The 13,193-nt window shown below is 34.0% G+C and overlaps 1 protein-coding gene across 6 annotated transcripts in view; it reads left to right on the top strand.

Moving 5' to 3' along the window:
- Window positions 1–12,708, top strand: part of LOC144968334 (putative ATP-dependent RNA helicase DHX37) — a 47,865-nt gene extending 35,157 nt beyond the window's left edge. For all 6 annotated transcript variants that reach the window (XM_078906601.1, XM_078906604.1, XM_078906606.1 and 3 more), the window contains 15 exons: window positions 595–687; window positions 1,109–1,216; window positions 1,611–1,735; window positions 2,747–2,840; window positions 3,270–3,335; window positions 3,633–3,711; window positions 4,561–4,748; window positions 5,115–5,174; window positions 5,407–5,563; window positions 6,694–6,826; window positions 7,467–7,657; window positions 8,244–8,381; window positions 8,943–9,111; window positions 9,671–9,768; window positions 11,162–12,708. In XM_078906601.1, the coding sequence (XP_078762727.1) occupies window positions 595–687; window positions 1,109–1,216; window positions 1,611–1,735; window positions 2,747–2,840; window positions 3,270–3,335; window positions 3,633–3,711; window positions 4,561–4,748; window positions 5,115–5,174; window positions 5,407–5,563; window positions 6,694–6,826; window positions 7,467–7,657; window positions 8,244–8,381; window positions 8,943–9,111; window positions 9,671–9,768; window positions 11,162–11,241 (1,779 nt within the window). In that variant the 3' untranslated portion in view covers window positions 11,242–12,708. The remainder of the gene's footprint in view (window positions 1–594; window positions 688–1,108; window positions 1,217–1,610; window positions 1,736–2,746; window positions 2,841–3,269; window positions 3,336–3,632; window positions 3,712–4,560; window positions 4,749–5,114; window positions 5,175–5,406; window positions 5,564–6,693; window positions 6,827–7,466; window positions 7,658–8,243; window positions 8,382–8,942; window positions 9,112–9,670; window positions 9,769–11,161) is intronic.
- The last annotated feature ends 485 nt before the right edge of the window (window positions 12,709–13,193 follow it).

The raw sequence follows: 13,193 nt of genomic DNA on the forward strand, positions 1-13,193 counted from the left end.
TGAGCTTATTCAAATCTGTTCAAATAATAGTTTCTTCTAAAATTTATCTGAATAGAGACTTCGCTGTTTTCACAAAGAGAGCAGTCACAGAGATTTGACTCAAGTTTAATATAATTATTTCAGATCCTTTCTTATCAATCAGTGCTGTCAAACTTTGTAATCTAACTAGATAATTAACAACAGATGTTTTGGTTATTCTTTCTGTTTTATTTTTATTTTTTTACTTAATTATTATGTGTAGTTGTAATAATTTTGGAAAATCTTGTTGTTGTCAAAAGCTCGAAAAAGTAAGAACAAAGAATTGAAGTTGAATATAAACTTCAGTTTAATCAAGTTTGTACTAAGACAAATGATATGAACATTTTGAGTTTCTCTTTTCTTGACGGCGTGGGTGAAAAATAAATTTGTCATAAAATTTGAAATTAGTGAGCTGATATAGATATTTATTCATCTGACAAATTCATCATACACTCATCTCTTGAAAAATAGGAAATTTGAAATGTTTACATCATCTGTTTTTGGATTTGTGAGTCTATAACTTAAGGGAGATTTTCAATACCGAGTTGATCAGCTGTGTTTTCTCTTTTTCAACAGAGAGCCATTTTTCAAGAAGACAAACCAGATCCTGCCAACCCTCTCTACTTGTTGCCATTATTCTCTCTTCTCTCCAGTGACAAACAAGCAAGGGTAGGTCACTGTATTTATCTCCCCTCTTGTTTTCTTGATATTTGAAAGGCTTTTTTTTTTTACATGTTATCAATATATATTGATACATGTAATTTAAATCTAGATATTTTATCCATAATTGTTAGCCATGGTTATATTTGACATTCGTAGAGATTATAAACGTAAAATTTGATTTCTGAATTATTTGTCCCTTACAATGTTTTGGTTTGATACTTATGCAGATAAAGTTGATATTTACAGGGTAAAAGGTGGGCGAAATTCTGAATTTTAAACAAATCTATGTAGAAAAGAAAAGTAGGTGCTTCCAATTTGAATTTCATTACATGTATTTTGAATTTTAGCTTAGATTTTGGGTAGCAATAGCTTTGAATAAGCCTTGTGTCATTTAAGGAATTAAGATATATTTTGTTCTTTCAATCAGGTGTTTGAAGCTCCACCAGAAGGTTGCAGATTGTGTGTTGTAGCCACTAATGTTGCTGAGACATCTCTTACTATCCCCAACATTCGCTATGTTGTTGACTCTGGAAAGGTAATGATCAGTCGCTATTTGTCATATTATCTTTCACTACCACTTCAATTTCTCTAAGATATAGACCTACAGGCCTGCATTTAATGTAATATAATTTTTAGCTCTTAATGTAGTATTTAAATTTTAATGGTACAAATTCATTTTGATTGTATCCCCTTTTTTATTTTTCAATTAGTAAAGATTCTACTTTTTAAAACTTTTGGTATAAATTTCAAATTGGTTAGCCTTTCATAAATTTTGACACTTGTTTTTTTGTGGGGGTTTTTTGTTTGTTTTTTTTTTTTTTAAGTTTCCTTCATGCAATGTCTGTACACATTAAAATGCATAAGAGGATGTCATTGGACTTAAGTGTGCTTTACATAAGGCTTTTTTTCTATCTCTCAACCTTTGATAGACCAAGACCAAGTTCTTTGACAAAGTGACAGGAGTTTCCACTTTCCAAGTAACGTGGGTGTCCAAGGCATCTGCTGACCAAAGAGCTGGGAGGGCTGGACGTCTAGGGCCTGGACACTGCTACAGGTGAGATATTGATAGAACCTTCTGCCAGGTTCCTTATCCAGATTATCAGCTGTTTGATTATCCAACAAATTTTCAGCATTTGTAACTAGCTAACATTGTACAAAGACTGAAGTCCGCCTTTTAAAAGGTAGCACAGCTTTTCAATTCATATCGTTTTGTAAAGGCCATGATTAAATATGTTCATAGTAGATTTGTGGATTGGATTTAATAGAAGAAGAAGAAGCAGGAAATATGGAGGTTTCATCATCTATGAAAACTTCAATCGGCCATATATTGTTCATCAAACAATCCCTTTTGTAGGTTGGTATGGGTTTAGGAGGATTACACATTTTCATGACCAAGTTTTTTTAATTAACATCTTTTTTTAACCATCATTGTTCATTTCAGCACTTATGGTTAACTGGTAAAACAGTAGATTGACCTTGATGATTGGGAATGCTGTATTACTCATGTCATCCGTCTTTTAGAGACTGGCACTTTTATGTAGATTAGTCCTAAATCAAATAAGTTCTCATAAGACTGCATGTGACATTTATATGTTAGATTAATGCTGTCCACATATGGATTATAAATTGTTTTGAACTTGATATTAAAATGGATTATTTGTTACAAGCATCTTATAGCTTGCATAAAATTTCTAATGAAAGTTAAATATGATGTTTATTAAAGGAAATATTGGAGTAATGAAACCATTTCACTAAAACTTTTAAATATACCTTTACCATTTCTCTGTTGACAAAATCATCAAAGCGAGAACAATGACCTTAATAGATCACATATGCCAATTCTGTGGCAATAGTAAAACTTTAAATATTTATTGTTCTTATGTGTTGCCCTGTCAAATACCAATGTCTTATTCAGAGGGTAGAAAGCAATTATTGCCATCCAATTTGTACTGCAACCGTAGAAGTCGGACAGCCCTGAATGTCTGTTACTTAATTATGTTTGTACTATACAAAATGTAGGTTTCCATTTTGTGTTGTAATGAGTCATTTTACTTTTTGTTTCCAGGTTATATTCATCAGCTGTGTTTGAAGACTTTTCACAATTTGCTCCTCCTGAAATCACACGAAGGCCCTTAGATGATTTAGTCCTACAAATGAAGGTATATCAAAAACTTTTTGATGATTTTCCTTGGGTATACGTATGTAGGGCTGTATCACTTACAACTTAGGCTATGTTGACTCTTTTAGGCTCAATCAATTTGAATCTAATTTTTGGGCTGATACAGTTAAATTTAAATTATGAAACTGTGCCATGGATAGATACAGATGCTGGCCTCAAGTCTCAGATATCAGAATGAAACTATGACAATGCCTATGACTTTCGGAGGACTATGTCATGGAATTCGTTACCAGCATCAGAATCCAGCTTTAATCTACCTTTGGGGAACACAAGAATAAGAAGAAGACATTTTGAAAGAGTTCAGAAGAATGTTATCATTTTGAATTAAAAAATTAAATATATAAAGTTTAGTTTTGATACCATCACTCACCCATCTTCCTTTCTATAAAAAAAAAATAATATTCCACAGAGTATGAGGATTGACAAAGTGGCCAACTTTCCTTTCCCAACACCTCCTGACTCTGAGCAGATCATGGTGAGTAACCAAGTATCTAGTGTCAGGATCATTCAGCTTTTACTATTTGTCTTAGCCTTTTGAATGGATTTTTTTTCTTCTTTTCTTGGTTGTGAGACCATATATGATGAATAGTGCATGAATGAAGTGGTAAAATAAAATTGACTGGACATATCTTCCCCTTTCAATTTAGTCTACCCTTCTTCTTCCACATTTTTTGTATCATCAGCATCATCACCTCCACAACCATCTTAATGATTATCAATATGACCTCCAAGCCATCATCATCACCATCATCTTCTTAATTCCTTCTTGCAGGCTGCTGAGAAACTTCTTGTCTCCCTTGGGGCTTTGAAGGACTTGGCCGTAAGTAAACGAATGCAAGACGTGAAAACAGGTGAGACAATTGTTGTGACTTTCTAATTACGTTTCCAATTGCTGAGAAAATAAACCTCAGTTCATTTGACTCACTTATTATTGAAAGTTCAATAGTTCAATAGGTTGAGCTGACAAATAATTGACCAGATATGTATATGCTACATATCAGATTTTTTTTCATGTCTGTCGAGTAGCGAATTGGTAGCTCGATTGAAAATCTCTTGAAGCGTACTTCTGTCCAGAGTTGGGAAACGTTTGTTGCTGTCAATTTTGAGTCGCTGAAATGAATTTAATAATTCAACATGCACTTTAGTAAATATATTTCATAGGTATTGAAGTGCAGTTATTCTAAAATGGTCCCTGTGGTCCAAGATTTAAATGATTTTTATGACACCTGGTCAAATTTTGAATCTAATGACTGATAGAGGTGGGACATGTGTTTGGAGATTATTATTATTATTATTTTATTTTATTTTTTGAGTTTATTGTTTATAATCAACATACAAATCTTCCTGATTTTTTGGGGCTCTTTCAACTTTTTGTTTTGAATAAGTTTTAATCTAATATGGTCTCAGACAAACTGTTAATTAGCCTGAAAGAATAGGGGGAAACTTGTTTAAAGAAAATCTTTTTGTCATATGTTAATTTCATCTGATGTTGGAAATGATTAAAATAAACAAATTTGTAATGACAGTTTGTTACTTATCAAACTTAAAATATAAAAACATACGTACGGGGGAAAAATAATGATTTCCATGAAATGACTTATCTCATATGGTCCTTCAAGATGTGCATAATTTTCTCATAAAGTCACATATTAGACAAATGACTACTATAACTGACATCGTGTAAATAAATCCATTTCCAGCACGGAGCCCTATCATTACTGACCTTGGAGTGACCATGTCAGCATTTCCTGTGTCACCCCGATATGCCAAAATGTTGGTGTTGGCCAAGGAATTCAACATTATGCCATATGTGGTGGCACTAGTTTCAGCACTGTCAGTGCCGGAAGTTTTTGAAAACTCCATCCAGCCAGCTGATTTTGAAGGGGAGGTAAGCTATTTTGGAATAGAAATTGATAATTATCTGTTATCATTATACCATATAATTGCTATATACCACACATTGCTTTTATTTTATTTAAGTCTCCAATGAACCGAAAAGAGAAGCACTTTGTTACTTAGTGTGTTGGGAGTTTGTATTAAGCACTTTGTGATGTATGATAGCCACCATCTCTCTTGCATTACATTTGTAATTTGATACTACATTAGATATGAAAATGCCTTGGTAATTATACCCCAAGAGACTTTTGCATATTGAAAACTTAACATTAGTCATTTTTAATTGTCATCCATGGCATGGCTTTTATACAATATCCTACCCTATTTAATCATGTAATATTTATTCCTTTTGTGTCAGGACAAAGAACAACTCAAGTTGAAGCTTGCCAAAAGAGAAATCTTCAAATCAAGATTAGTGGTATGTTTGTTTTGTTTTGATTTTTAAACTATCTTGCGGAAGTAAGGTTGAACCAAATTCTTAATTTAAATGAATTAACAATTAACAATATTAAGCTAGAAAATTAGACGTTCTCCCAATCTTTAATTTACCCTTTCCAGAAGATTGGAGTGGGGTTGTATTTTGTTCTAATTTTAAAGAAATTCAGTTACATTAAATAGGTAACTTATTGTTCATTTTTACTCATCCTCAGGGTCATTCTATGCTGCTTGGTGACATGATGGTTCTCCTGTCAGTGGTGGGAGCTTGCGCAGCTGAAGGATGCTCTCCTTCGTTTTGTCACCAGATTGGGGTTCGAACCAAAGCCATGGGAGAAATCAGAAAACTTAGGATGCAGCTGACCAATGCAGGTTTGCTCCTTTATATGATAATTGATAAATTTAATGGTCTTTCAGATTAGGTGTGTTAACCTCAGGCTTTTCACAAAAAAATATTTACAATGCATTTGGCTTCGACTGAGTGTTCATAATAGTATGAATTTTATACAGGTACAGTTACATCTCAATCATTTGAACACCTCCATCAGGAGGCTCATCTGTTTCTGTATCCTACACTGCAGTACCAATTTGTCTTGATGCAGTGGCCTGTTTTTTGACTATGCAGTCAGTGAACCTAGTCTGTTGTGGAATTTTCGCAATAATGCCAAATTTATTATAAAAGTTATCAAGACTGTTCCAGTCAGCGACTGTTTTAACAAAGAAGTGCCTGTAATTTTTTGTGGTTGAAATAGGTATTTCAAAACAAATATTGTTTCTGACACATGCTTCAATGATGTTTGTTTTGTGATCTTCAAAGGTCCAGGCTTTTATTTTTCCATTGCCACTTTGTTCTTTAAAATATCCTTTTGGTGGTATAGATGGAATTTCATCATAATGTGGTGGATAATGGTATTCATTAAAATACCCCTAAAAATGACACTAATATTGTACTGTATTTTGCATAATAAATGTCCCTATAGCATCATTCATCACTGACCAGAAACTGTTGAAAAAAAAAAAATCAGTGAATTAAAAAGATCCTTTTTTATTTTTTTTAGTATTCGTCTTCTTTCTCTTTTCTTTCTCTTTTATATTCAAATGATTTTACCTCACTTTCATTTGTCCAAGTGTTTCATGTTAATTTAATTGTTTACTTTTTGGAGATAAAATGATGTTTATAATCATGGCTGTTTTCATAGCTGTCAATAAATTATTCTCTGTTCTGTTGTAACCACTATTAAGCTAGCCTTTGCAACATTTTTTGTAAGAGAGAAGGATGTTGTTTTTTTTTGTTGTTGTTTTTTTTTTTTAAGTTTGAATTGCGTACAATATCATTGTCTCTTGGACTGATAATAACAAACTCCTGGACATTGAGTTCATGACAGGACATCTACTACCCCTGACCCATACCTGTTTTCTTAGGCTGTCATTTGTCAAATAGCATTTTTGTTTTAATAATATGCACAATATATACATGATTTTTTTTTCTTCTGATTTCCCAGTCAATGCTGCATATGGTGGAGGAGACGGTGGCATTGATTTAGTTGTGGATCCAAACCTCCCTCCCCCTACGGATGACCAGATTCTTTCTGTCAGAAAGGTTGTGCTAGGTGGCCTGGCTGACCATGTGTCCAGGTGAGTGTTGTTTTATTTTCTCTTAAGTTTTATTTCTTGAGTTTGATTTTACCGTAAAAATGCTATTGTAACCAAGAGAGCAGTAGGCGTGATTATGGGACTATAAATGTTCTCATGGTAAAACTTTATATGTTTTAGCCAAGTGACGAGAAAAGTGTAAAGAGCCTTTTACAAGGACTCAACTCAGCACTGGACACTAATCAATGACTTAAGGTTGGAAGCCAAGTGTTATCTCATAGGACCACACACGTGATTATTTTCCCTGTTGTTACGGGTGGTTGGATGGGAGCATCACCCTTGAATCATATACCTTTGATGTTCGCAAGGGTGTACGATCCGATAGTGATGTCGTTTCTTCTTCTCTTTACTAGCCTATCCTGCTTCTTTGGTTTGTGATTGTATTTTTGACAGGGGATATTTTTTTTTTCCTGTAAATCTTCTGCCTGTTTGTTCTTGGTTATTTATAATTTAGCTTATGATATCTTTAGGTTATGATTTTGATTTACATTTGTACTATTTTTGTTAGTGTTAGATTGCTTGTTTTTTTTTGTTTCAGCGGTCTCTCATATAACCTCAATTGTGTTGGAAGAGACCTAAAGCAACAAACAAACAAAAATTTTCCCTGTTGTTATATTTCCAGACGTAACCCTCCACCACCGTCCACAGTAGACAGACTAGAGGCCAAGAAGTGGAAAGGTTCCTTCCAATCTACCCAAGTAGAGGACCCTGTCTACATCCACCCAGAGTCTGTCCTTCATAAAAACTTCATGGACAAGCCAGAGTTTGTCGTTTATCAGGACATGCTGGAAACTTCTAGAGTCTACATGAGAGGTGAGTTTTATGGATTTACTGACATATTTTTTAAGGTGTCTTTTAAAGCCAGAAGACCCATTATTTATAGATTTTCATGGTTTCTGTAACAATAAACGGAAAGTAACAGTTGCTTGGATAGGATACTAATCTATCACCACAATCACTGTGAGGTAGATAAAGGAAACTGTGTTCAAAATGCCTTTTTCAAGGGTCTTACATTGAGGCGTGTTATTGTAGCATAGACCCTATTTATGTCATGCAATGAGTCAAAGACAGTATCTCTCCATCACAATGGCTCACACTGGCAGAATCTACTTGAAACAATTTGAAGGTCTCAAAGACGCATGGATTCAATTCAGTTTCCTTGGATTAAAATAGACTGTTATAGTTTGCATCTCTCTAGAAAGTCATCTGGCATCTGGTCTTTCAAAAAGAAAAAGAAGAATGAATTACTAGACTTAATGAAATCTCGATAACTAACCACCACTAAGTTGGTAGTAACAGACTAAAGAAAAACATTTTTAAATTTCTGACTCAACTTTGGGTATTGACTGTATCAAATATTATCTTTTTATACCGTCCAATTCCTTCCAACTTTCCACAGGTTTGTGCTGTGTTGAGTCCCACTGGTTTCCCTCCCTTGCCCCATCTTATTGTGTCCTGTCAAAACCTCTCGAAGACCCACCTCCACGCTTTGACCAAGCTCAAGGCATCGTCTTGTGTCATCGTTCAGGGACTTTTGGTAAGAACTTAAAAATTGTAAGTGTTAAGCATGAGATATTTTATTTTTGGTTATAAATATTCCTTTTATATAACTTATATCCACAATTAAATGATATGTTAAGCACATTTTTTTTTTTTCTGTGGAGAAAAGTACAGCATGCAAATATAATGAATGCAAAAAACGTTGGCGCTTGTACAGATTAAAAAAAAAATTCATTCTTTATGTTACTTTATAATATCTTTTCAAATTACACCAAAAGAGTATTTACTTTAATTCATTTTTGAAGTGTTTATTTTTATAGGCCATTGCTTGTATTCTAGATATTTTAAGCTTTCCAACACTCTGTATTACATCACATTTGAACTAGTTTTTAAACTAAATATCCATTTTTCTCAGTCTGTATTAGGTGAAAAGCAGTTAGGAAAGTTTTTACATTTGTTTCCATTATTCTAGTTAGATCTCAATTTCCCTACATTACTCACTTGTAAAAAGGAAGATGAAAAAAAGCAGACATTATATAATTCCATTTCTAATAAGGATTTGAAAGGGCAAAATCATTGTTTACTGTATTTTCCCCAGGCCGATGCAATTGGGAATTCCCTCCCACAGAGTTGCCTTTTCCAGATTGTGTTGACTGTTATCGGTGGTTTGCTTATTTCCTGTTGGAAGGGGAAGTAATTCCTGGTTTCAAGAGACTCAGATCCTCACTTGTGCTTTCCCCATCCACCATGGTGAAATCATGGGCAAAGTAAGTTTTCTATCTTTTTGCAAAGTATGAATTGAAGTCCATTCATGTCCAAACTTTGTGTGTCGCTGTGGTAAAGCAGTTAAGTCTTGCACTCACAAAACATCATGCTTTAGGTCTGCTGGTTTAATACAGTAACTATGTACTACGACTCTACCCTCTAAGGAAAGAAATGCATTTTGCACACATACTCTTCTGTCCACCCAGAAGTAAATTGGTTGTTAAGTCTGGCAGAAAATACTTTCTAATTGGCAAGCGTCTGATGCAAACGGCTACTAGCAATTGTAACTGTCCATTTAATATAACCGTAATTCATTGTTCTATGGATCGCCTTGCTCTGAAAGACTGCTTTTTCTTTGTAATTTGCCGATATTTTCTGGAATTTAGGAAGTGTGGAAGATGAGCATGTGTGAAAACATTGCCATTTAAAAGGAAATAACACTTGCAAAGAACAAATACTGATTTCAAACAATGGTTGTTTTTTCTTTCTCATATTGGGGTTAAACATACAATTTTATTCCATGACACATTTTAAAATATATTTTTTTGTGTTTTTTGGCAGGTTGCAGCCCAAAACAGACATACTGCTAAACGCTTTGATGGCAAAGGGAGTTAACTCCAGGCAAACACTTTTAGACGAGTGGAAGAAAAACAAGTTGTGTGAGTATTGAGTTAAATGTTGCTCTCATTAATGTTAATGTAGTTAATTTATCTTAACTTGTCCCAGATAGCTTTTCTGAGAAGGCTTGGGCTGTAAATTCCAGACTCATAAGTAGTAATGTCCTCAATGAGTAAAATCATTCTTTTTTCATCCTTGTCTTGTGCTTTCTCCCTTTTCATGAGATTTCTTGCATGTGAAGGTTTCATTTTTATTTTAATTTAGGATTCTGTGCCTGTGGAAGTCACAAATAACATTTTTTATAAATTATTCGATTGTTGGACAATTGGGTGGTTCCTGTTGATATCAGACATTTCATTGATGGATTATCAATATATTCCTACTTGGAATACCAAGGCGAAAGCATCTAGCAATGCTGCATGGAAAAGGGGTAAATTTTTAATCTCTTGTTGGCCGTCTTATAAATTGCAAACTGTTAAGTTTGGGTGTGTCCTATATCAAGGTTTCAATGAGAAAGTAAATGTGTATGTGACCCATTGTCTCCAAACTGTATCATATCGGGATGAGTCAGGTGGTGAAAATTTAATTATTTTTTTTAATGAGACTTTTGTTTAGCAAATATATTTTTCTGTGAGGAATAAAATAGTTTACTCAAGTATGAAAGACTAAAATGTCCTGTTTCTCATCATTTGCTTGAAATGCACTTTTGTTATCTGGTTCACTCTGACTTAATACCACTTTGAAGCTGTGGGTCACATATGATATTATGGATCTCTTCCTTATTCCGATATTTTTTAACATTCGGAATTGTCCATCCTCCTACTTCTAAGATGAGAACTTGCATTTTAACTCTTTCATAAAAGTCGGCAGCAGATTCTGCCTTACTCTGAAAAAAACAAACACATTTTTAAAAATTATGCCAGAAAACTCGTCCTTCAATTAACGTGATCCTCGTCCTAAGGTGAGAACTTGCATTTTAACTCTTTCATAAAAGTTGGCAGCAGATTCTGCCTTACTTTGAAAAAAACAAACACATTTTCAAAAATTATGCCAGAAAACTCGTCCTTCAATTAACGTGATCCTCGTCTTGTCAAAAACTCTCAAGATCTCTGTGTTCTTGTTTATTAACTGTGGTAGTAGTAGTAATGTTTCCTGATCATGTTATTATTATTATCATCATCATCATCATCATCATCATCATCATCATCATCATTATTATTATTGTTATTATTATTATTATTATTATTATTATTATTAATATTATTATCATCATCATTATTATTAATATTATTATTAGTAGTAGTAGTAGTAGTAGTAGTAGTAGTAGTAGTAGTAGTAATATTATTACATTTCACTACAGTATTTTAGAAAAATTCATACCAATATGTTCCTCAAATACAAATGTAATAACATGATGTTCTATTGACTCCACAGATCTTCGGGCCCAGTACATGGAGTGGCTGAAGGAATCAGAACACGGTGACATCATTGAAAACTGGCCTTTGACTAGCTGATCTATTTATGATCAGTGAATTAGTTCTAGCAAATTTTAGCCATGCCTGCGACACTCTCAAATTTGAATTCAATATATTTTAAGGCACTTTCGATACTATATTGTTTAAAAGTATTCAACTCCAAAGAAAAAGAAAGCAATCTGTAAGTTAAGAAGAAGCGTATATTGTTCTTTCTTTCTTTTTTTTTCTTTCCTCTGTGAAATTTCTTTCTTTTCTTTTTTTTCTTTTGGTTTATGCATGTAACATTTTGGTTTCAACTGCAGTGTTTAAGTATTGTTTAAAAATTCTTTTTTTTATATATATATTATCTGCTATGCATCAGTTTTGGGGGATTTTTTATGCAATCCTTTGGCCCATCTATCTGTGATTACATTTTCTAAAGTGAGGCAGGGCTAAGTGGTGACATCCACCCACACACCCCTCCCCGCCTTTTCTTAACAGATATTTTGAGGGAAGAGAAGTAAATATAAAACAAAACATCAAAGGCAAGTATACTGGCGTTGTTTCAATGAAGAAACATCACTTTTGTCTTGGAGCATCTTCAAGGATGACTTCTACTCTCTTCATGTGTGCTATGTGGTCTTGTGGTATGACACTAGCTTTCGGATCGGAATGTCATGGGTTCGAGCCTCGCTTGGCGCATAGCTGAGTCCTTGGAAAAGGCCCTTTACTCACAATCTCTCGCCATACTCAGGTGTAAAGTGAGTACCTGGCCATTAACAGCATTGTCTCTGTCCGAAAAAAAATTGTAATATTGCCTAACAGGCGTCATGTCTCATTCTACATGTTACGTGTTGCTGTTGGTTAGGGACCGTCTGTAAAGCACTTTGAGCATATTTAGTGGATATAAAAGCTCAATTTTTAAAAAATAAATTTTTTTTACTCTTTTCTTGTTGTTTTGATATGTTAGTCTGCAGATTAATCCGTGGGGTCATAATTAAATTTTATGCCTGCAGACAATGCATTTAGAGAAGATGTACAAGGAACTTTTTTTTCACTACAGATTGGCGTAATAATACACCATACATGTTATAGCTTTGAGAAGTAATTCATCACAACTTTTACATCACAAATATCTAACTTTAAGAGGGATGTATGATTTTCATTGTTAATGCTAAAAGTTAATAGTTAAACATCCTATAATACAATAAATATATGCTGCAGACTCATTACAATCGGAAATGTTCCACTCTATGTACAACACTAGACATTCATATTTTTCATTGACACGTATTTCATTGTATGCGAGATAATGGAGTTCAAAGTGCCCAGAATCCATTTCTTCATTCAAATTGTTAAAACTGTGAATCGTCTGTCCCCCTGTCTTCCCCCCCCCCCCCCCCCCCCCTTACACACACAAACAAGAGAGAGAGAGAGTTGAATTAGGCTGTCGGGGTCAGTTGGTATGTTTTAATGTACATAATGTTATATGAAAAACAAAAATGAATAAATGTATTTATTGAAAAATTGATTATTGATTAATTATTATTTTTGTCTCCGGATTTTCATCAAGGTTACATGGAAATTAGGTTCCATACAGAACTTGTCGTTTGTAAGGCATATCTTTTGTACTAGCTTTCTTACAATATCCATCAGTTCCAGGTTCTCATCATCTACCATTACGCAAATATGTGTCTAGTGCCTTACCCAAGGACACAACCTCAGGGCCAGAGTTTTCCAGTCATTGTCATGCATATGATCACTGACTGTGCTCATCATTACTTGATTTTATTTCAAAACGAGGGAGAAAGGGTACATAGGTGGTACCGTTGAGTCAACAACGTAGGCAACAGAAAGACTACCGATCGATGGATTAGGACTAGATCGTGTTGTATACTCGACAGCGAGCACATGACATCAGCTATCTATTTTTAATGATGATTCATAAAGTCATACTTTTTCACGTGGGTCATTCTATATAAAACGGGAAATTCCTTAAATTGGATCTCATT

The sequence above is a fragment of the Berghia stephanieae genome, chromosome 3, assembly GCF_034508935.2.
Source record: "Berghia stephanieae isolate SIO BIC M18660-M18661 chromosome 3, UCSD_Bste_1.3, whole genome shotgun sequence".
NCBI classification, from domain to species: domain Eukaryota; kingdom Metazoa; phylum Mollusca; class Gastropoda; order Nudibranchia; family Aeolidiidae; genus Berghia; species Berghia stephanieae.